This window comes from Oncorhynchus tshawytscha, unplaced genomic scaffold, assembly GCF_018296145.1.
Source record: "Oncorhynchus tshawytscha isolate Ot180627B unplaced genomic scaffold, Otsh_v2.0 Un_contig_10640_pilon_pilon, whole genome shotgun sequence".
Classification (NCBI taxonomy): domain Eukaryota; kingdom Metazoa; phylum Chordata; class Actinopteri; order Salmoniformes; family Salmonidae; genus Oncorhynchus; species Oncorhynchus tshawytscha.
In genome coordinates, this window is record NW_024609435.1 from 1 (window position 1) to 25035 (window position 25035).

The 25035-nt window shown below is 46.3% G+C and overlaps 1 protein-coding gene across 1 annotated transcript in view; it reads right to left on the reverse strand.

Annotated features, from left to right (window-relative positions):
* Nucleotides 1–580: 580 nt before the first annotated feature.
* The window catches only part of LOC112242259 (collagen alpha-1(XIV) chain-like), a gene marked incomplete at its 3' end in the record, with an annotated part of 156901 nt that continues 132446 nt past the window's right edge, over nucleotides 581–25035 (reverse strand). Inside the window, 6 exon segments of the mRNA XM_042315300.1 lie at nucleotides 581–634; nucleotides 6588–6641; nucleotides 8043–8138; nucleotides 12226–12279; nucleotides 15089–15175; nucleotides 19575–19652. Of these exon segments, the coding sequence (XP_042171234.1) occupies nucleotides 581–634; nucleotides 6588–6641; nucleotides 8043–8138; nucleotides 12226–12279; nucleotides 15089–15175; nucleotides 19575–19652 (423 nt within the window).

Sequence of the window (25035 nt, forward strand, 5' to 3'; positions counted from 1 at the left end):
TTCTTTTCCATATCTGTTGGATCAGCCACTTTGTGTGATACTAAAGCAGATTCTGATGAGATATACTGTGGAAAAGTGAAAATCATATGGTAACATCATTGGGCCTTTAGGTGACTTAATGTCAGGTAAGTTGACCCTAGAACCGTTCTGTTGATGTAGCAGCCTATGTTGCTTTCGTCAGTCTTTGGGATAAAAAAACGTGTATTATGAAGGATCAAAGGCATCTCTCATAACTCATTTATTTACAGCACATTTATTTTAAGTGCTGTGTCAGAGTATGGAGACATGAAATTGATTCATAGGGAAATCAAAACAGCATTCTGAAAACATCTCGTGAGCTTTAAGCCAACGATTTAAAGCATCGTGACATAAAAACGTCAGTGTTATGTCCGTTGTGAGGAAGGAAACAAAACTACGGGCTTCAAAATAGGAAGAAAAACAGATTTGACTTTAATATTTAAAATTGAGCTAAAGAGCTCAGGGCGCTCAGGCTTTGAGCAGGTCGTACAAACAAAATGTACATACAAAACATCATGGAAATAATGAATCTGTAAGTCAAACAAAATGAATAGACTGTTACCCTCTGTCCAACTGGTCCATCTCTTCCTGATCCGCCAGGAGATCCACCAACACCCTGCAAAATATAACACAAATTCAGAGTCAAAGTGATTTACAACACGAGAAACCTTATTCATTCAGGTCTGAATGGTGAACATCTCATTTACAACACGAGAAACCTTATTCATTCAGGTCAGAATGGTGAACATCTCATTTACAACACGAGAAACCTTATTCATTCAGGTCAGAATGGTGAACATCTCATTTACAACACGAGAAACCTTATTCATTCAGGTCAGAATGGTGAACATCTCATTTACAACACGAGAAACCTTATTCATTCAGGTCTGAATGGTGAACATCTCATTTACAACATGAGAAACCTTATTAATTCAGGTCTGAATGGTGAACATCTCATTTATAACATGAGAAACCTTATTAATTCAGGTCTGAATGGTGAACATCTCATTTACAACATGAGAAACCTTATTCATTCAGGTCTGAATGGTGAACATCTCATTTACAACATGAGAAACCTTATTCATTCAGGTCAGAATGGTGAACATCTCATTTACAACATGAGAAACCTTATTCATTCAGGTCTGAATGGTGAACATCTCATTTACAACACGAGAAACCTTATTCATTCAGGTCAGAATGGTGAACATCTCATTTACAACACGAGAAACCTTATTCATTCAGGTCTGAATGGTGAACATCTCATTTACAACATGAGAAACCTTATTAATTCAGGTCTGAATGGTGAACATCTCATTTATAACATGAGAAACCTTATTAATTCAGGTCTGAATGGTGAACATCTCATTTACAACACGAGAAACCTTATTAATTCAGGTCTGAATGGTGAACATCTCATTTATAACATGAGAAACCTTATTCATTCAGGTCTGAATGGTGAACATCTCAACACCTGCCAAAGCTCTGCTGTGTGTATTCAGTCTCCTACAACTCACCCAGCCCATTCCAAACATAATCATAACTTGGCTATGAGGTTATAAAATATGTATCTTCTGCCACAACTTTACAAGAGTGGTCGTAAAGCATATCAATGAAAGGTGGGGATATTATGCAGAGGAGGGGAGGGGAGAGTAGTGGAGAGGAGGGGTGTGATTAATGTTGTGCTATAAGACCAGATCCTGGCACAAACAACCACCAGCCCTGATATCTTCCCTGTCAGCTATACACACACACACACACACACACACACACACACACACACACACACACACACACAGACACAGACACAGACACACACACACACACACACACACACACACACACACACACACACACACAGTCCCCATCCTGGCCCTGAGAGATGTGGTAATGGCTATGAAGAGAGAGGCAGAGAGCAGAATCAGCAAGGCCAACAGATTAAGTGTTCATATTTCTCATCCACCAGACAGACCCCACCAGTCCCTCTGGTCCTCTCTACCACCAGCCAGACCCTACCAGTCACTCCGGTCCTCTCTACCAGACCCTACCAGTCACTCCGGTCCTCTCTACCAGACCCTACCAGTCACTCTGGTCCTCTCTACCACCAGCCAGACCCTACCAGTCACTCCGGTCCACTCTACCAGACCCTACCAGTCACTCTGGTCCTCTCTTCCAGACCCTACCAGTCACTCTGGTCCTCTCTACCACCAGCCAGACCCTACCAGTCACACTGGTCCTCTCTACCACCAGCCAGACCCTACCAGTCACTCTGGTGCTCTCTACCACCAGCCAGACCCTACCAGTCACTCTGGTGCTCTCTACCACCAGACAGACCCTACCAGTCACTCTGGTCCTCTCTACCACCAGCCAGACCCTACCAGTCACTCTGGTGCTCTCTACCACCAGACAGACCCTACCAGTCACTCTGGTCCTCTCTTCCAGACCCTACCAGTCACTCTGGTCCTCTCTTCCAGACCCTACCAGTCACTCTGGTGCTCTCTACCACCAGACAGACCCTACCAGTCACTCTGGTGCTCTCTACCACCAGACAGACCCTACCAGTCACTCTGGTGCTCTCTACCAGACCCTACCAGTCACTCTGGTGCTCTCTACCAGACCCTACCAGTCACTCTGGTCCTCTCTACCAGACCCTACCAGTCACTCTGGTCCTCTCTACCAGACCTTACCAGTCACTCTGGTCCTCTCTACCACCAGCCAGACCCTACCAGTCACTCTGGTGCTCTCTACCAGACCCTACCAGTCACTCTGGTCCTCTCTTCCAGACCCTACCAGTCACTCTGGTCCTCTCTACCAGACCCTACCAGTCACTCTGGTCCTCTCTACCAGACCTTACCAGTCACTCTGGTCCTCTCTACCACCAGCCAGACCCTACCAGTCACTCTGGTCCTCTCTACCAGACCTTACCAGTCACTCTGGTCCTCTCTACCACCAGCCAGACCCTACCAGTCACTCTGGTCCTCTCTACCAGACCCTACCAGTCACTCTGGTCCTCTCTACCAGACCCTACCAGTCACTCTGGTCCTCTCTTCCAGACCCTACCAGTCACTCTGGTCCTCTCTTCCAGACCCTACCAGTCACTCTGGTCCTCTCTACCACCAGCCAGACCCTACCAGTCACTCTGGTGCTCTCTACCACCAGCCAGACCCTACCAGTCACTCTGGTGCTCTCTACCAGACCTTACCAGTTACTCTGGTCCTCTCTACCACCAGCCAGACCCTACCAGTCACTCTGGTGCTCTCTACCACCAGCCAGACCCTACCAGTCACTCTGGTGCTCTCTACCAGACCCTACCAGTCACTCTGGTCCTCTCTACCACCAGACAGACCCTACCAGTCACTCTGGTCCTCTCTACCAGACCCTACCAGTCACTCTGGTCCTCTCTACCACCAGACAGACCCTACCAGTCACTCTGGTCCTCTCTACCACCATCCAGACCCTACCAGTTACTCTGGTCCTCTCTACCACCAGCCAGACCCTACCAGTCACTCTGGTGCTCTCTACCACCAGACAGACCCTACCAGTCACTCTGGTCCTCTCTACCAGACCCTACCAGTCACTCTGGTCCTCTCTACCAGACCCTACCAGTCACTCTGGTCCTCTCTACCACCAGCCAGACCCTACCAGTCACTCTGGTCCTCTCTACCACCAGCCAGACCCTACCAGTCACTCTGGTCCTCTCTACCACCAGCCAGACCCTACCAGTCACTCTGGTGCTCTCTACCACCAGCCAGACCCTACCAGTCACTCTGGTCCTCTCTACCAGACCCTACCAGTCACTCTGGTCCTCTCTACCACCAGCCAGACCCTACCAGTCACTCTGGTCCTCTCTTCCAGACCCTACCAGTCACTCTGGTCCTCTCTTCCAGACCCTACCAGTCACTCTGGTGCTCTCTACCACCAGCCAGACCCTACCAGTCACTCTGGTCCTCTCTACCACCAGCCAGACCCTACCAGTCACTCTGGTCCTCTCTACCAGACCCTACCAGTCACTCTGGTCCTCTCTACCAGACCCTACCAGTCACTCCGGTCCTCTCTACCAGACCCTACCAGTCACTCTGGTCCTCTCTACCACCAGCCAGACCCTACCAGTCACTCTGGTCCTCTCTACCAGACCCTACCAGTCACTCCGGTCCTCTCTACCAGAAATCAAGGATAAATCAACCCCTAGAGACTAAGAATGGTGGTTAAGGGTTGCTAAGCAATGCATCAGTTAGATGCATTGCTCCCCCCTGCTCTACCATCCCCACTCAGACACACATACTTTGCTATTCATTGAAGTGGCTACCCATGCATTTTTCACTGTCAGGTTGTAAATGAGAGGAGAGGGTAGAGCTTATGACAAGGGTTATATTGTATTTACTGTATATTGTGGCTGGTGAAAGACAGAGAGAGGCAAAGACCTCTTTAATGGATGTTCCGGAGGTGTGATGGTGAAAGATAGAGAGAGGCAAAGACCTCTTTAATGGATGTTCCGGAGGTGTGATGGTGAGAGACAGAGAGAGGCAAAGAGCTCTGTAATGGATGTTCCGGAGGTACGATGGTGTGCGTTCCAAATGGAACCCTTTGACCTTTGCAGCACTCTACTTGCACCACTCAGGGAATAGGGTGCCATTTTGGATGCAGCCATATATTCTCTGTGGCTGGTGTAGATGACAGCAGGTCCTTGAAGGTACCTTCCGGAAAGAAACCCCTCTACTGTGTACTCTTAGGGGTTCGGACAAAAGGCAGAAAGTCCGGACTCTTCCACCACAACGGGACAAGAACAGGACGTAGAAAGTCCTGATTCAAAGTAAATACCATCTAGACAGGGGACTCCTCCAATATCATTAGAGTATGAGCCCCGTTGCTGCCTGAAACCCACTTCCTCATATCACCAAGGCTTTGTCCCAAATAGCACTCTGTAGACAGACTTCTATACAAGGTCCTTATGTTCTCTGATCTGTCCTCTAAGCAGACTAGGCTCAGTAATTAATAATGGTAGTTCATCATGGTTGTCTCATGTGACTGATTCCATTAGTCTGGAAGCAGCAGGGGAAGCCCTGTGTGCCAGGTTGTATCACGTGACTGATTCCATTAGTCTGGTAGCAGCAGGGGAAGCCCTGTGTGCCAGGTTGTATCACGTGACTGATTCCATTAGTCTGGTAGCAGCAGGGGAAGCCCTGTGTGCCAGGTTGTATCACGTGACTGATTCCATTAGTCTGGTAGCAGCAGGGGAAGCCCTGTGTGCCAGGTTGTCTCATGTGACTGATTCCATTAGTCTGGTAGCAGCAGGGGAAGCCCTGTGTGCCAGGTTGTCTCATGTGACTGATTCCATTAGTCTGGTAGCAGCAGGGGAAGCCCTGTGTGCCAGGGTGGGGTGTAAGAGACACCTGGTCTACTTCCCAAATAGCACCCTGTTCCCTATATAGAGCACTACCTTCGTACTGTGTAGGGAATAAGGTCCCATTTGGGACAGCCCTCGTGCGATGCCTCACGACGCCAAGACAGGAATCTTCTCTCAGCTGCTACTTATCTCTCCCTCACCTCATTCACACACATCTATTACACAAACAAGCGCACACACACACACACACACACACACAAGCACGCACGTGCACACACACACACACTGTAATTACAGTGGAAGAATGATCTATGACTAGAATAGGTTTTCCAGACAGTGGAAGCAGTAATCACTAGTCACAGCACTGTGTCTCTGTGGAGGTAGTAATCACTAGTCTCAACACAGTGTCTCTGTGGAGGTAGTAATCACTAGTCACATCAGTGTCTCTGTGGAGGTAGTAATCACTAGTCTCAACACAGTGTCTCTGTGGAGGTAGTAATCACTAGTCACAGCACAGTGTCTCTGTGGAGGTAGTAATCACTAGTCTCAACACAGTGTCTCTGTGGAGGTAGTAATCACTAGTCTCAACACAGTGTCTCTGTGGAGGAAGTAATCACTAGTCTCAGCACAGTGTCTCTGTGGAGGTAGTAATCACTAGTCACAGCACAGTGTCTCTGTGGAGGCAGTAATCACTAGTCTCAACACAGTGTCTCTGTGGAGGTAGTAATCACTAGTCTCAGCACAGTGTCTCTGTGGAGGTAGTAATCACTAGTCACAGCACAGTGTCTCTGTGGAGGAAGTAATCACTAGTCTCAACACAGTGTCTCTGTGGAGGTAGTAATCACTAGTCTCAGCACAGTGTCTCTGTGGAGGTAGTAATCACTAGTCTCAGCACAGTGTCTCTGTGGAGGTAGTAATCACTAGTCACAGCACAGTGTCTCTGTGGAGGTAGTAATCACTAGTCACAGCACAGTGTCTCTGTGGAGGTAGTAATCACTAGTCTCAGCACAGTGTCTCTGTGGAGGTAGTAATCACTAGTCTCAACACAGTGTCTCTGTGGAGGTAGTAATCACTAGTCACAGCACAGTGTCTCTGTGGAGGTAGTAATCACTAGTCTCAACACAGTGTCTCTGTGGAGGTAGTAATCACTAGTCACAGCACAGTGTCTCAGTGGGAGTCAGGAGAGGAAAACAAAATGGAGATGAGGTGTATATGTGTTTTTACTCACCTGAGGTCCTGGTAAACCAACATCTCCCTTTTCTCCCTTTTCACCATCACCACCCTGAAACAGAAATGGACATGAGAGAAAAACAACCTCTTTATCATTCATTCCTTTGTCATTTTGTCATTTCACACAAAGCCAGTGGGTAGATGGAATGGTTTGCAAATGATTGACTGTACATTAGTCATATGAGGCACACTGTTATGGAACACAGTTTAACCAGAGGCAAACGTGTTCATATACAGGCTATATACTGTATCATATCTTATGTTTATATACAGGCTATATACTGTATCATATCTTATGTTTATATACAGGCTATATACTGTATCATATCTCATGTTTATATACAGGCTATATACTGTATCATATCTTATGTTTATATACAGGCTATATACTGTATCATATCTTATGTTTATATACAGGCTATATACTGTATCATATATCATGTTTATATACAGGCTATATACTGTATCATATCTTATGTTTATATACAGGCTATATACTGTATCATAACTTATGTTCATATATACTCTGAGTGTACTATATACATATATATATATGAACATTGTCACGCCCTGGTCTTAGTATTTTGTGTTTATATATTTATTTGGTCAGGCCAGGGTGTGACATGGGGTTATTTTGTGTTGTGTTGTGGTATTGGGGGTTTTAGTAGGTATTGGGATTGTGGCTGAGTAGGGGTGTCTAGCATAGTCTATGGCTGCCTGAGGTTCTCAATCAGAGTCAGGTGATTCTCGTTGTCTCTGATTGGGAACCATATTTAGGAAGCCTGGGTTTCACTGTGTTTTCGTGGGTGATTGTTCCTGTCTTAGTGTTTTGTTTTTCACCAGATAGGGCTGTTTCGGTTTTCATTATTTCATTTCGTTAGTTTTGTAGTTTCTGTATGTATAGGTTTTCCTTCATTAAAATATATCATGAATCATCATCACGCTGCATTTTGGTCCGATCCTTGTTCTATCTCTTCGTCAGAGGAGGAGATAGAAGAGAGCCGTTACAAACATAAGATATTATATATACTGTATTTTACCGGTGGTCCTTTGATGGAATGTCCACTAGACCCCTCAGGACCAGGGTTATAGGTCATATCTTACCGGTGGTCCCTGGATGGAATGTCCACTAGGCCCCTCAGGACCAGGGTTATAGGTCATATATCATATCTTACCGGTGGTCCCTGGATGGAATGTCCACTAGACCCTTGAGGACCAGGGTTATAGGTCATATATCATATCTTACCGGTGGTCCCTGGATGGAATGTCCACTAGACCCCTCAGGACCAGGGTTATAGGTCATATATCATATCTTACCGGTGGTCCCTGGATGGAATGTCCACTAGGCCCTTGAGGACCAGGGTTATAGGTCATATATCATATCTTACCGGTGGTCCCTGGATGGAATGTCCACTAAGGCCCTTGAGGACCAGGGTTATAGGTCATATCTTACCGGTGGTCCCTGGATGGAATGTCCACTAGGCCCTTGAGGACCAGGGGGGCCCTGTGGTCCAGAAGGACCTTTATCACCAACTAGTCCTTGAGGCCCCTGGAGAAGACAGACCATTTATTTAAATCACACAATATTAACCAACGACTCATGGCTGTTTCCTTACTGATTTATGAACTATATTTCAACTGATAAACTGATCAATAGTCTACAAACGACTTTAAAAACCTTTAGAGCACATTTGTAAAGCATACCTTAATGTAACGTGTTACAACAACAGAGTTGATTAACCGCCCGCCCTGTTTACATAAAATTAAATTGAACTAAAAGTTTGTTAGGTCTTCTCTCTGGTGATAAATATGTTCTGTGTCTTCAACGTCCATGTTTGGACATCAGGTTTTAGAGCTACTGTCTGACAGCCTTCCTTCTACAACACAATGCCGTGTCCTTGGGTCTCTCACTCCACACATAAATGTGATATTCATAAAGTTAAGACAAAGTACAACGGGTAGCCCACAGGACCGTTCTCCGAGGACACTCATTAGAATGGAGTTTACATTGGGGACTGTGCTCGAGGAAATTGATTTAGGCTGTGTCCCAAATGGCACCATAGGGCTTTGGTCAAAAGTAGTGCACTATATAGGGAATAGGATGCAAATTAGGACATATTTCAGCCAATACCCAACAGTACATTTGAAATGAGATTACAGCCGTCCTGGGTTGGGTTTGTTTGGCACCATAATGAAATCTGTTTCTAGCATGGCCTCGCCGTTCACATCTGTTGTAACTTTGTTAGCGAGCTGCCAGTGTGAAACTGGGCTGGAAGCAGAGGGAATGGAGAGGCCAGCAGCCTGCAGCCTTCGAGGCTGATAAAGCAGTCAAACAGACGGAGAGAGGGGACTGTCCCATTTACCAATCCTGGGTTCAAACACTATTTGAAATGTTTAAAATACTTTGAGAGTTGGATTTAGTGTCAGGTGGGCGGGGTTTGAATGCCTGGTGGGCTGGGTTTAAATGCCAGATTTGCTGGGTTTGAATGCCAGATGGGTGGGGTTTGCATGCCTGGTGGGCTGGGTTTGAATGCCAGATGGGTGGGGTTTGCATGCCAGGTGGGTGGGGTTTGCATGCCAGGTGGGCTGGGTTTGAATGCCAGATGGGTGGGGTTTGCATGCCAGGTGGGTGGGGTTTGAATGCCAGGTGGGCTGGGTTTGAATGCCAGATGGGTGGGGTTTGCATGCCAGGTGGGTGGGGTTTGCATGCCAGGTGGGCTGGGTTTGAATGCCAGATGGGCTGGGTTTGAATGCCAGGTGGGCAGGGTTTGAATGCCAGGTGGGTGGGGTTTGAATGCCAGATGGGCGGGTTTGAATGGCAGATGGGTGGGGTTTGAATGCCAGATGGGCTGAGTTTGAATGCCAGGTGGGTGGGGTTTGAATGCCAGGTGGGTGGGGTTTGCATGCCAGGTGGGCTGGGTTTGAATGCCAGGTGGGCGGGGTTTGAATGCCAGATGGGTGGGGTTTGCATGCCAGGTGGGCTGGGTTTGAATGCCAGGTGGGCGGGGTTTGAATGCCAGGTGGGCTGGGTTTGAATGCCAGGTGGGCGGGGTTTGAATGCCAGATGGGCTGGGTTTGAATGCCAGGTGGGCGGGGTTTGAATGCCAGGTGGGCGGGGTTTGAATGCCAGGTGGGCAGGGTTTGAATGCCAGGTGGGCTGGGTTTGAATGCCAGGTGGGCTGGGTTTGAATGCCAGGTGGGCGGTGTTTGAATGCCAGGTGGGCGGGGTTTGAATGCCAGGTGGGCTGGGTTTGAATGCCAGATGGGTGGGGTTTGCAATACAGGGGGGTGGGGTTTGCACTTTTGGGACTTTTGTAATTGGTTCCATTGCAACAGGCAATTCCATTGCAACAAGTTGAGTATTTGAACCCAGGTCTGAGTCAGACACAGAGAGAACTGGAATAACAACGTTTCAGCGTACTCCTAAAACTACAGTCCAAGTAAAATGATCCTGTTTAACTACAACCTACACAAGCCTCTCCTGGCTTCGACATGAAGACTGCTGGCATGAAGCCAGAACGACACAGCGAGGTTCACTTAGTGTGTGAAAACAGAGACATCCTCCAAAAATAACAGAATTGCACGTTACGTTGCATATTTATGTATCTCCACATCTCAGCCGTTGATTCAGGCTATTTATTGGAGGAAATTCCATTCTTATTCTTTATGTTCTAGGTGGCCCCTCACGTACTGTAGCCAGAGTACGTGTTACTGTGGAAGCACTGAGCTGCTACAAAATATTAAGATCACACCCCCCATGTTGACTCTAATGCTTCCCACAGTTATTATTGGCTGGATGGCCTTTGGGTGGTGGACCATTCTTGATACACATGGGAAAATGTTGAGTGTGAAAAACCCAGCAACGTTGAAGTTCTTGACCCAAACCGGTGCGCCTGACACCTACTACCATACCCCATTCAAAGGCACTTACATCTTTTGTCTTACCCTCTGAATGGCACACATACACAATCCATGTCTCAATTGTCTCAAGGCTTAAAAATCTGGATTTAACAAGCAACATCAATAAGGGTTCATAGCTTTCCCCTGGTCAGTCTATGTAGTGGTCTGTACACTGAGCTGTATTGGGACCCTCCAGTATGTGTTACTGTGGAAACACTGAGCTGTATTGGGACCCTCCAGTATGTGTTACTGTGGAAACACTGAGCTGTATTGAGACCCTCCAGTATGTGTTACTGTTGAAACACTGAGCTGTATTGGGATGGAGACCCTCCAGTATGTGTTACTGTTGAAACACTGAGCTGTATTGGGATGGAGATCCTCCAGTATGTGTTACTATGGAAACACTGAGCTGTATTGGGATGGAGACCCTCCAGTATGTGTTACTGTGGAAACACTGAGCTGTATTGGGATGGAGACCCTCCAGTATGTGTTACTATGGAAACACTGAGCTGTATTGGGATGGAGATCCTCCAGTATGTGTTACTGTGGAAACACTGAGCTGTATTGGGATGGATCCCCTCCAGTATGTGTTACTGTGGAAACACAGCTGTATTGGGATGGGAACCCTCCAGTATGTGTTGCTATGGAAACACTGAGCTGTATTGTGATGGAGCCCCTCCAGTATGTGTTACTATGGAAACACTGAGCTGTATTGGGATGGAGATCCTCCAGTATGTGTTACTGTGGAAACACTGAGCTGTATTGGGATGGAGACCCTCCAGTATGTGTTACTATGGAAACACTGAGCTGTATTGGGATGGAGATCCTCCAGTATGTGTTACTGTGGAAACACTGAGCTGTATTGAGACCCTCCAGTATGTGTTACTATGGAAACACTGAGCTGTATTGGGATGGAGATCCTCCAGTATGTGTTACTGTGGAAACACTGAGCTGTATTGGGATGGGAACCCTCCAGTATGTGTTACTATGGAAACACTGAGCTGTATTGGGATGGAGATCCTCCAGTATGTGTTACTGTGGAAACACTGAGCTGTATTGGGATGGAGACCCTCCAGTATGTGTTACTATGGAAACACTGAGCTGTATTGGGATGGAGATCCTCCAGTATGTGTTACTGTGGAAACACTGAGCTGTATTGGGATGGAGACCCTCCAGTATGTGTTACTATGGAAACACTGAGCTGTATTGGGATGGAGATCCTCCAGTATGTGTTACTGTGGAAACACTGAGCTGTATTGGGATGGAGACCCTCCAGTATGTGTTACTATGGAAACACTGAGCTGTATTGGGATGGAGATCCTCCAGTATGTGTTACTATGGAAACACTGAGCTGTATTGGGATGGAGACCCTCCAGTATGTGTTACTATGGAAACACTGAGCTGTATTGGGATGGAGACCCTCCAGTATGTGTTACTGTGGAAACACTGAGCTGTATTGGGACCCTCCAGTATGTGTTACTATGGAAACACTGAGCTGTATTGGGATGGATCCCCTCCAGTATGTGTTACTATGGAAACACTGAGCTGTATTGGGATGGAGTCCCTCTATCTGTGTCCCAAATGGTACCGTATTCCCAATGTAGTGCCCTTCTTTTCACCAGAGCCCTGATCCAAAGTAGTGCACTATAGAGAGAACAGGGGTGCCATTTGGGACACAGGAACCTGTGTAAGCACTGAGCAGCATAGTGTGATGGAGGATGAATAGTATACTTTACCACATTGCCTGGCTCCCCTCGATCTCCCCTGGCTCCTCTGATACCAGCACCTCCCTGGAAGAAAGGAAGGGAGGAAGGAGACCGTAAACACCACTATAACCATACTGTACATCTGACTGGGAATCAGATCATAAACACCATACTGTACATCTGACTGGGAATCAGACCATAAACACCACGATAACCATACTGTCCATCTGACTGGGAATCAGACCATAAACACCACGATAACCATACTGTCCATCTGACTGGGAATCAGACCATAAACACCATACTGTCCATCTGACTGGGAATCAGATCATAAACACCATACTGTCCATCTGACTGGGAATCAGATCATAAACACCATACTGTACATCTGACTGGGAATCAGATCATAAACACCATACTGTACATCTGACTGGGAATCAGACCATAAACATCCCTGTCCCTCCCCCCGTCCCTCCCTGTCCCTCCTGACTCTGCTCTAACTGACGAAGGCATCTGGAGGTAATTGTCCCATCTGGCCTCAAAGGCTTCCTTCCTCTTCCTGTGTTTGCCTTAATGGCACCCCTGCGGGGACATGGAGCAAGGTACTAATAGTTCCTATGGCTGGAGGCTGTGATAGCAGAGGCAGAGGCAGGACAAGCTCAAATTTGATTAACGTCATGCACACGCTCAGTCGGTTATAATAATATCAGTGATTGAAGACACACTACAGAATAATAGAATTAAAGGTCAGGAACAGTTTTACTACGAGGTCAACACCTTCAGCGAGGAGTATTGTGTCGTGACAAAGCCCCACTTTTAACTCCAGTCCAGCTTTAATGTTATAACAACGGTTTTAGTAGGTCAACAGTGATCAGAGCCAACGATCACAGAAACATAAGGAGGATTGGTTTATAGAGGAACCTCAGATTAAATCTTCCTCCATTGTGATTTTAAAGTCTGCCTATAGGCTCCACCTGAACCATATGGATGTGGAAACTGTGTAGACAGCAGAGATAGGACTAATCTGCTTTGATAAATTCATATCCATATAATGACTTTCTCAAACATGTCTGTGTGTTGATACAGTGTTGGCCCCGTAGTGGCCCTGGAACCTGTTTTATTGTCCCCTTGGCAACGAGCTGAGTACACAACATCACCTGACCTGACGCCTTCTAAATGGGCTCATTTATCTGCAGTGTCGTCATATCAGGCTCTACCCTCTGCTGCTGCGTGGAGTGAGATGAACCATTCTACATACTACTCTCTCTATCCTCTACCCTCTCTCTCTACCCTCTACCCTCTGCTGCTGCGTGGAGTGAGATTAACCATTCTACATACTACTCTCTCTCTCTCTACCCTCTCTCTCTACCCTCTACCCTCTGCTGCTGCGTGGAGTGAGATGAACCATTCTACATACTACTCTCTCTCTCTCTCTCTCTCTCTATCCTCTCACTTGGTTTCTCTCTCTCTCTCTACCCTCTACCCTCTGCTGCTGCGTGGAGTGAGATGAACCATTCTACATACTACTCTCTCTCTCTCTATCCTCTCTCACTCAGTTTCTCTCTCTCTCTACCCTCTGCTGCTGTGTGGAGTGAGATTAACCATTCTACATACTACTCTCTCTCTCTCTCTCTCTCTCTACCCTCTCTCTCTCTCTCTCTCTCCTCTCTCCTCTCTCTCTACCCTCTCTACCCTCTACCCTCTGCTGCTGTGTGGAGTGAGATTAACCATTCTACATACTACTCTCTCTCTCTCTCTCTCTATCCTCTCACTTGGTTTCTCTCTCTCTCTCTACCCTCTACCCTCTGCTGCTGTGTGGAGTGAGATTAACCATTCTACATACTACTCTCTCTCTCTCTATCCTCTCTCACTCAGTTTCTCTCTCTCTCCTTTCTCTCACTTGGTTTCTCTCTCTTTCTATCCTCTATAACTCGTTTTTCTCTCTCTCGCTCTCTCTCTCTATCCTCTCTCTCTCTACCCTCTCCCCCTCCCCCTCCCTCCCCTCCATCTCTCTCCCACCCTCTCCCTCTCCCTCTCTCTCTCTCTCCTCTCCCCCTCTCTCTCCATCTCTCTCCCACCCTCTCCCTCTCCCCCTCTCTCTCTCCCTCTCCCCCTCTCTCTCTCCATCTCTCTCCCACCCTCCCCCTCCCCCCTCTCTCTCCCCCCCCTCTCCCATCTCTCCCCCCTCTCTCCCCCCTCTCTCCCCTCTCTCCCCTCCCCCTCTCTCTCTCCTCTCTCTCCCCTCACCCCCCTCTCTCTCTCCATCTCTCTCCCCTCCCCCCTCTCCCTCTCTCTCTCTCCCCCTCTCCCCCTCTCTCTCCATCTCTCTCCCCTCATCTCTCCCCCTCACCCCTCTCTCCATCTCTCTCCCCCCCCTCCCCCTCTCCCCCCTCTCTCTCTCTCTCTCTCTCTCTCTCTCCATCTCTCTCCCACCCTCTCCCTCTCCAGCAGAATGTATGAAGACTCTCTCTCTGTTGGGGTCCTTCCCCTAACAATGTCCAACTGTGGTGGAGACACATCCACAGTGGTTTGGAATGGCTGGTTTGGATTGGCTGGTTTGGATTGGCTGGTTTGGAATGGCTGGTTTCCACAGTAGTAAGTGACATTGACCCTCCCCAGACCGGGAATGTTTCACCAAAATTACTTTTGGTGGGCGGCAGGTATCTGGTTTGGAATGGCTGGTTTGGATTGGCTGGTTTGGATTGGCTGGTTTGGATTTCCTTCTGTCGACCCCTGGAGTCTCTTTTCCTGCCTGCTTGACAGCTCTCTGGAGAAACGATGTCTCTAAATGTGTTGTTTTCTGTCTAGGATGATTTTGTATGGTGTTAAACGGTGTGTTAAAAGGGCACCCTAGTCCCTAAGACAGTAAATAAAGGCAGGAGTAGGACTTTACGGGAGGTCCTGTGGGTCCGGGAGGTCCTTTACTGTCCTGAGAACAGCTACAGGAATGGGGCATGGCAGGACAGTCCTCCTCCAGCCTCTGGAGAACAACAGAAAACAACAGACAAACATAAAACACAGATAAACGTACAGCAACTCAATTCAATTTCCTATTTGTGATTCATGACAGGACAGAACACAACATTGTGAATTAAAGAAAACAAAAACTATTGTCTGGTTCAAATGGGAGATACTTATGTAAATGCTTAGCTTGGTGAGAATTGTAGATATTATGTAAATGTTTGAGAAAGAAACAGTTTTGTATTTCTCCTGGTGAGATTAAAATGTCTTGGTTGGACATTTTTCAATTTCCAGGTTCCTCTATCAGTTAGTTCCTTCTGTCCAGTGCTCCAGTGTTACCAGTGTGGCTGGAGTGCTGTGAGGCCTCAGGTTGCTATCTCCCCTGTTCCATCGGTCTGTCAACAGGAGAAAAATAACCTTTCTCCTCTCTTCTTCTCTCCTGGCCTCGCAGCAGCACCATACATCACATCTATCTCCTGGGCCCGACTAGCTAGAAACACAGTTATCATTAAAATAATTGTCCTATCCTTTTCCAATAATAAAACGTGCTTTGAAAGAGCCGGGGAGGCCGGTAGTAAATGCAGGCTAGCGGTCTGTGAGGAGTGAGGAGGACAGGACTGTATCTTCTAGCATGGGGTTTTGGGAGTGTTTTGTAGAGTTGTTACTAACAAAGTGTCATTAGGATGTCTTGACAGAGAGAGAGAGAGACGGACAGAGAGATAGACAGAGAGAGAGAGATAGACAGAGAGATAGACAGAGAGAGAGAGATAGACAGAGAGAGAGATAGAGAGACAGAGAGAGAGACAGAGACAGAGAGAGAGACAGAGACAGAGAGAGAGATGGACAGAGAGAGAGACGGACAGAGAGAGAGAGAGAGACAGAGAGATTTGTGACCTGTTCCCACAAGGAAAGGTCATCCAGTGAAGAACAAACACCATTGTAAAAGCCTTTTGTACTTGAAACATTTGTACATAGTTACAACACTGTATATACAGTTGAAGTTGGAAGTTTATATACACATTAGCCATACACATTTAAACTCAATTTTTCACAATTCCTGACATTTAATCCTAGTAAAAATACCCTGTTTTAGGTCAGTTAGGATCACCACTTTATTTTAAGAATGTGAAATGTCAGAATAATAGTAGAGAGAATGATTTCAGCTTTTTTTTTCTTTCATCACATTCCCAGTGGGTCAGAAGTTCACTTACACTCAATTAATATTTGGTAGCATCGCCTTCAAATTGTTTAACTTGGGTCAAACGATTCGTGTAGCCTTCCACAAGCTTCCCACAATAAGTTGGGTGAATTCTGACCCATTCCTCCTGACAGAGCTGGTGTAACTGAGTCAGGTTTGTAGGCCTCCTTGCTCGCACACACTTTTTCAGTTCTGCCCACAAATTTTCTATAGGATTGAGGTCAGGGCTTTGTGATGGCCACTCCAATACCTTGACTTTGTTGTCCTTAAGCCATTTTGCCACAACTTTGGAGGTATGCTTGGGGTCATTGTCCATTTGGAAGACCCATTTGCGACCAAGCTTTAACTTCTTCTAACTTCTTTTAACTGATGTCTTGAGATATTGCTTCAATATATCCACATAATTTTCCATCCTCATGATGCTATCTATTTTGTGAATTGCACCAGTCCCTCCTGCAGTAAAGCACCCACACAACATGATGCTGCCACCCCCGTGCTTCACGGTTGGGATGGTGTTCTTCGGCTTGCAAGCATCCCCCTTTTTCCTCCAAACATAACAACGGTCATTATGTTCAAACAGTTCTATTTTTGTTTCATCAGACCAGAGGATATTTCTCAAAAAATACGATCTTTGTCCCCATGTGCAGTTTCAAACCATAGCCTGACTTTTTTATGGCGGTTTTGGAGCAGTGGCTTCTTCCTTGCTGAGCGGCCGTTCAGGTTATGTTGATATAGGATTCGTTTTACTGTGGACATAGATACTTTTGTACCTGTTTCCTCCAGCATCTTCGAAATATCTTTTGCTGTTGTTCTGGGATTTATTTGCACTTTTCGCACCAAAGTACGTTCATCTCCAGGAGACAGAATGCGTCTCTTTCCTGAGCGGTATGACAGCTGTGTGGTCCCATGGTGTTTATACTTGCGTACTATTGTCTGTACAGATTAACGTGGTACCTTCAGGCATTTGGAAATTGCTCCCAAGGATGAACCAGACTTGTGGAGGTCTACAATTCTTTTTCTGAGGTCTTGGCTGATTTCTTTTGAATTTCCCATGATGTCAAGCAAAGAGGCACTGAGTTTGAAGGTAGGCCATGGACATGTCTCATGTTACTGTCTGGTCTAGCTAGGTCAGTCCTGGTCATGTCTCATGATACTGTCTGATCTAGCTAGGTCAGTCCTGGTCATGTCTCATGTTACTGTCTGGTCTAGCTAGGTCAGTCCTGGACATGTCTCATGTTACTGTCTGGTCTAGCTAGGTCAGTCCTGGACATGTCTCATGTTACTGTCTGGTCTAGCTAGGTCAGTCCTGGTCATGTCTCATGATACTGTCTGGTCTAGCTAGGTCAGTCCTGGTCATGTCTCATGTTACTGTCTGGTCTAGCTAGGTCAGTCCTGGTCATGTCTCATGTTACTGTCTGGTCTAGCTAGGTCAGTCCTGGTCATGTCTCATGTTACTGTCTGGTCTAGCTAGGTCAGTCCTGGACATGTCTCTCATGATACTGCTGTCCCCATGGCATAACCCTTTTTGGTTACAGGTGGAACCCTTTCCACAAAGGACTGACCAGGTGTAACCCTTATGGGTTCCATTCTACCTGGAACCCAAAAGGGTTCTACCTAGTAAATCCTTTGTGGAAAGGATTCCACCTAGAACCAAAAATATTTCTTCAAAGGGTTCTCCTATGGGGACAGCCGAAGAACCTTTTTAGGATCTAGATACACTCTTAGAATAAAAGGTGCTATGTTCTGTCTGACATATAGCACATAGCAACACCCTGCCTGCAGCCTATGTGGATTTAGTACAGAGAGGAGAAAGAACAGTGGTTTGAGAGTACAGTTATTCATCATTGTGGAGTGGATTAGAGTTGGTGGGTTGGATGGTTGGGTTGGATGGTAGTCTCTCTCAGTTATTCATCATCGTGGAGTGGATTAGAGTTGGTGGGTTGGAAGTCTCTCTCAGTTATTCATTATCTTGGAGTGGATTATAGTTGGTGGGTTGGATGGTTGGGTTGGATGGTAGTTTCTCTCAGTTATTCATCTTCTTGGAGTGGAATATAGTTGATGGGTTGGAAGTCTCTCTCAGTTATTCATCTTCTTGGAGTGGATGAGAGTTGGCAGGTTGGATGGAAGTCTCTCTCAGTTATTCATCTTCTTGGAGTGGATGAGAGTTTGGCGGGTTGGATGGATGGTTTCTTTCTCAACAGACTTTCATTCAGTGTCAGACTTCAAGCATGGCTCGCGAGACTAGTTGTTTGGTGTTTGAATGGCTTAATGGTTGTCTGGTTGATTAGCTGGTTGGTTGTTTAAATGGTTGGTTGGTCTGTTGGTTGTTGGTCTGTTGGTCGTTTAAATGGTTGGTCATTTAAATGGTTGGCTGTTTAAATGGTTGGTCGTTTAAATAGTTGGTCGTTTAAATGGTTGGTTGGTCTGCTGGTTGTTGGTCTGTTGGTTGTTGGTCTGTTGGTCTGTTGACTGTTGGTCTGTTGGTTATTGGTCTGTTGGTCGTTTAAATGGTTGGTCATTTAAATGGTTGGCTGTTTAAATGGTTGGTCGTTTAAATAGTTGGTCGTTTAAATGGTTGGTTGGTCTGCTGGTTGTTGGTCTGTTGGTTGTTGGTCTGTTGGTCTGTTGACTGTTGGTCTGTTGGTTATTGGTCTGTTGGTTGTTGACTGTTGGTCTGTTGATTGTTGGTCTGTTGGTTGTTGGTTGTCGACTGTTGGTCTGTTGGTTGTTGGTTGTTGACTGTTGGTCTGTTGGTTGTTGGTCTGTTGGTTGTTGACTGTTGGTCTGTTGGTTGTTGGTTGTTGACTGTTGGTCTGTTGGTTGTTGGTCTGTTGGTCTGTTGGTTGTTGACTGTTGGTCTGTTGGTCTGTTGGTTGTTGGTTGTTGACTGTTGGTCTGTTGGTTATTGGTCTGTTGGTTGTTGACTGTTGGTCTGTTGGTCTGTTGGTTGTTGGTACACCGTGGTCTACACAGTGTTCTACAGAGTTCTACACCGTGTTGTTCTACACTACTACTGTTGGTCTGTTGGTTATTGGTCTGTTGGTTGTTGACTGTTGGTCTGTTGGTCTGTTGGTTGTTGGTTGTTGACTGTTGGTCTGTTGGTTATTGGTCTGTTGGTTGTTGACTGTTGGTCTGTTGGTTGTTGGTTGTTGACTGTTGGTCTGTTGACTGTTGGTCTGTTGATTGTTTGAATGGTTGGTTTAAAGGCAGTTGTTCTTACCAGTCCAGGGAGCTCACAGCACTTGTCTCGACTGGCCCAGGACGTGCTGCAGATAATGTCAAACATCTGGATCTGGAACTATACACACACAGAGAACAAATACACAGAGAAAGATTTCATATTGGCATGACATTGTAACACACTTATGGTATACAGAGTTCTACACCGTGGTCTACACAGTGTTCTACAGAGTTCTACACCGTGGTCTACACAGTGTTCTACAGAGTTCTACACCGTGGTCTACACAGTGTTCTACAGAGTTCTACACCGTGGTCTACACAGTGTTCTACAGTGGGTCTACTCAACAGGCTGTTAATACACCGTGGTCTGTTCTCACAGTGTTCTACACCATGGTGACAGTGTCTCTCAACAGGCTGTGTGGTGACTGTCACTCAACAGGCTGTGTAATGGTCTACACATGGTCTGTCTCAACAGGCTGTGTAATGGTGACTGTCTGTCTACTCACAGGCTGTGTAATGGTGATACTGTGGTCTCAACAGGCTGTGTAATGGTGACTGTCTGTCTACTCAACAGGCTGTGTAATGGTCTGTCTGTCTACTCAACAGGCTGTGTAATGGTGACTGTCTGTCTCAACAGGCTGTGTAATGGTGACTGTCTGCTCAACAGGCTGTGTAATGGTGACTGTCTACTCTACTCAACAGGCTGTGTAATGGTCTGCTCAACAGGCTGTGTAATGGTGACTGTCTACTCAACAGGCTGTGTAATGGTGACTGTCTACTCAACAGGCTGTGTAATGGTGACTGTCTGCTCAACAGGCTGTGTAATGGTGACTGTCTGCTCAACAGCCTGTGTAATGGTGACTGTCTACTTAACAGGCTGTGTAATGGTGACTGTCTGCTCAACAGGCTGTGTAATGGTGACTGTCTACTCAACAGGCTGTGTAATGGTGACTGTCTACTCAACAGGCTGTGTAATGGTGACTGTCTGCTCAACAGGCTGTGTAATGGTGACTGTCTGCTCAACAGGCTGTGTAATGGTGACTGTCTGCTCAACAGGCTGTGTAATGGTGACTGTCTGCTCAACAGGCTGTGTAATGGTGACTGTCTGCTCAACAGGCTGTGTAATGGTGACTGTCTGCTCAACAGGCTGTGTAATGGTGACTGTCTACTCAACAGGCTGTGTAATGGTGACTGTCTACTCAACAGGCTGTGTAATGGTGACTGTCTACTCAACAGGCTGTGTAATGGTGACTGTCTGTCTACTCAACAGGCTGTGTAATGGTGACTGTCTGTCAACAGGCTGACTCAACAGGCTGTGTAATGGTGACTGTCTGTCTACTCAACAGGCTGTGTAATGGTGACTGTCTGCTCAACAGGCTGTGTAATGGTGACTGTCTCAACAGGCTGTGTAATGGTGACTGTCTGTCTACTCAACAGGCTGTGTAATGGTGACTGTCTGCTCAACAGGCTGTGTAATGGTGTCTGTCTACTCACAGGCTGTGTAATGGTGAGGCTCAACAGGCTGTGTAATGGTGACTGTCTGTCTACTCAACAGGCTGTGTAATGGTGACTGTCTGTCTACTCAACAGGCTGTGTAATGGTGACTGTCTACTCAACAGGCTGTGTAATGGTGACTGTCTGTCTACTCAACAGGCTGTGTAATGGTGACTGTCTGTCAACAGGCTGTGTAATGGTGACTGTCTGTCTACTCAACAGGCTGTGTAATGGTGACTGTCTGTCTACTCAACAGGCTGTGTAATGGTGACTGTCTGTCTACTCAACAGGCTGTGTAATGGTGACTGTCTGTCTACTCAACAGGCTGTGTAATGGTGACTGTCTGTCTACTCAACAGGCTGTGTAATGGTGACTGTCTGTCTACTCAACAGGCTGTGTAATGGTGACTGTCTGTCTACTCAACAGGCTGTGTAATGGTGACTGTCTACTCTGTCTACTCAACAGGCTGTGTAATGGTGACTGTCTGTCTACTCAACAGGCTGTGTAATGGTGTGTCTGTCTACTCAACAGGCTGTGTAATGGTGACTGTCTGTCTACTCAACAGGCTGTGTAATGGTGACTGTCTACTCAACAGGCTGTCTACTCAACAGGCTGTGTAATGGTGACTGTCTGTCTACTCAACAGGCTGTGTAATGGTGACTGTCTGTCTACTCAACAGGCTGTGTAATGGTGACTGTCTGTCTACTCAACAGGCTGTGTAATGGTGACTGTCTGTCTACTCAACAGGCTGTGTAATGGTGACTGGTCTGTCTACTCAACAGGCTGTGTAATGGTGACTGTCTGTCTACTCAACAGGCTGTGTAATGGTGACTGTCTGTCTACTCAACAGGCTGTGTAACAGGCTGTGTAATGGTGACTGTCTGTCTACTCAACAGGCTGTGTAATGGTGACTGTCTGTCTACTCAACAGGCTGTGTAATGGTGACTGTCTGTCTACTCAACAGGCTGTGTAATGGTGAGGCTGTGTAATGGTGTCTGTCTACTCAACAGGCTGTGTAATGGTGACTGTCTGTCTACTCAACAGGCTGTGTAATGGTGACTGTCTGTCTACTCAACAGGCTGTGTAATGGTGACTGTCTGTCTACTCAACAGGCTGTGTAATGGTGACTGTCTGTCTACTCTGTGTAATGGTGCTGTCTACTCAACAGGCTGTGTAATGGTGAGGCTCAACAGGCTGTGTAATGGTGACTGTCTGTCTACTCAACAGGCTGTGTAATGGTGACTGTCTGTCTACTCAACAGGCAGGCTGTGTACAGGCTGTGAATGGTGACTGTCTGTCTACTCAACAGGCTGTGTAATGGTGACTGTCTCTCAACAGGCTGTGTAATGGTGACTGTCTACTCAACAGGCTGTGTAATGGTGACTGTCTGTCTACTCAACAGGCTGTGTAATGGTGACTGTCTGTCTACTCAACAGGCTGTGTAATGGTGACTGTCTCAACAGGTGTAATGGTGACTCAACAGGCTGTGTAATGGTGACTGTCTGTCTACTCACAGGCTGTGTAATGGTGAGTCTACTCAACAGGCTGTAATGGTGACTGTCTGTCTACTCAACAGGCTGTGTAATGGTGACTGTCTACTCAACAGGCTGTGTAATGGTGTCTGTCTACTCAACAGGCTGTGTAATGGTGACTGTCTGTCTACTCAACAGGCTGTGTAATGGTGACTGTCTGTCAACAGGCTGTGTAATGGTGACTGTCTGTCTACTCAACAGGCTGTGTAATGGTGTGTCTGTCTACTCAACAGGCTGTGTAATGGTGACTGTCTACTCAACAGGCTGTGTAATGGTGACTGTCTGTCTACTCAACAGGCTGTGTAATGGTGACTGTCTACTCACAGGCTGTGTAATGGTGACTGTGTAATGGTGACTGTCTGTCTACTCAACAGGCTGTGTAATGGTGACTGTCTGTCTACTCAACAGGCTGTGTAATGGTGACTGTCTGTCTACTCAACAGGCTGTGTAATGGTGACTGTCTGTCTACTCAACAGGCTGTGTAATGGTGACTGTCTGTCTACTCAACAGGCTGTGTAATGGTGACTGTCTGTCTACTCAACAGGCTGTGTAATGGTGACTGTCTGTCTACTCAATGATGGTGAACTGAATGACTTAAATGTACATACACACAACCCACTGGGCCACACGGGTTGAATCAACGTTGGTTCCATGTCATTTCAATGAAATTACATTGAACCAATGTGGAATAGACGTAGAATTGACATCTGTGCCCAGTGGGAATGCACTTTCACTGACAGAGTGAATCCCTTTTAAACACTAGGCTAAAATAAATTAAATGTATTACTTATGGAATTACACATCGATGAGATGAAACTGCTGAGGAAATATGAAAGCCTCACCACTTTAAAAGGACAATAAACTGAGAATTAATTGTCAAACATCTCGAGGGACTTTTCTTTCTTTCCACCAATTCCCTTAAAATGCTGTTTCAAGCACTTTCTTTTCATCAGACTGTCTCCAGAAAGAATTAAATAATACATTCTCACGTAGTTGCAAAGCAGTCCATTCATCTACCCTCAGAGCTGCACAGAAATCATCACACAACTATTATGCATCGAACAAAGAATGCTCCTCATCTTATTTCCTGTCCTGACATCTTGGGTCACATTGATCCCAGTGAGGAGGACCGGGACTGTGTTGTTGTGGGATTATAGAGGGTTGTAATGGTGTTGTTATAGAGGATGTATGGTGTTGTTATAGAGGATGTATGGTGTTGTTATAGAGGATGTATGGTGTTGTTATAGAGGCTGTAGGGTGTTTTTGTGGTATTATAGAGGCTGTAGAGTGTTGTTGTGGTATTATAGAGGCTGTAGGGTGTTGTTGTGGTATTATAGAGGCTGTAGAGTGTTGTTGTGGTATTATAGAGGCTGTAGGGTGTTGTTGGGGTATTATAGAGGCTGTTGTTGTTGTGGTATTATAGAGGCTGTAGGGTGTTGTTGTGGTATTATAGAGGCTGTAGGGTGTTGTTGTGGTATTATAGAGGCTGTAGGGTGTTGTTATAGAGACTGCATGGTGTTGTTGGGGTATTATAGAGGCTGTAGGGTGTTGTTGTGGTATTATAGAGGCTGTAGGGTGTTGTTGTGGTATTATAGAAGCTGTAGGGTGTTGTTATAGAGACTGCATGGTGTTGTTGGGGTATTATAGAGGCTGTATGGTGTGTGACTGAAAGCTGTAGGTCTATAGGACAGCCAGCTCAGAGAATGATGCAGAGCCTGACACTCTGTGTTTCTCAAAATGAATACTACCGCTCTCCGAGCACGCACGCCGTGCTCCGAGCAAACTGGAGCATGGGAGAGTCAGAGTATGGGTTTAAATCAAAGTATGTGAAATGAAGCTTCTGGAATGCAGTACTCCGTTTGGACATATTTTAAAGCATCGATGCAAGCTTCAATGGAAAGTAGGCACAGAAAGATGACGCAACCACCTAAAGAAATTACGCCAATATTTATTGAAATCAATGGCGGCCATTATTTGAGTGTGAGAAAATAAACTTCAACTTCGGAATGAAACGTTGCCCATTCACATCTCACATGTTGCCTGACTACAATATGTTATCTTGATACGTTAATAATACATACATGCTGGGTTCATTTTGGCATGTATACCTGCCTACAATACCCACTGTAGTGTGCGTAGATCGCAAGCCCATAGCAAGTCAATAGGGCTAACTGGCTTGGCTAGCTACTACTGTTCGCTACTACTGTTAGCTGCTACTGTTAGCTACTACTGTTAGCTGCTACTGTTAGCTGCTACTGTTAGCTGCTACTGTTAGCTGCTACTGTTAGCTGCTACTGTTAGCTGCTACTGTTCGCTACTACTGTTAGCTGCTACTGTTAGCTGCTACTGTTAGCTGCTACTGTTAGCTGCTACTGTTAGCTGCTACTGTTCGCTACTACTGTTAGCTACTACTGTTAGCTACTACTGTTAGCTGCTACTGTTAGCTGCTACTGTTAGCTACTACTGTTAGCTAGC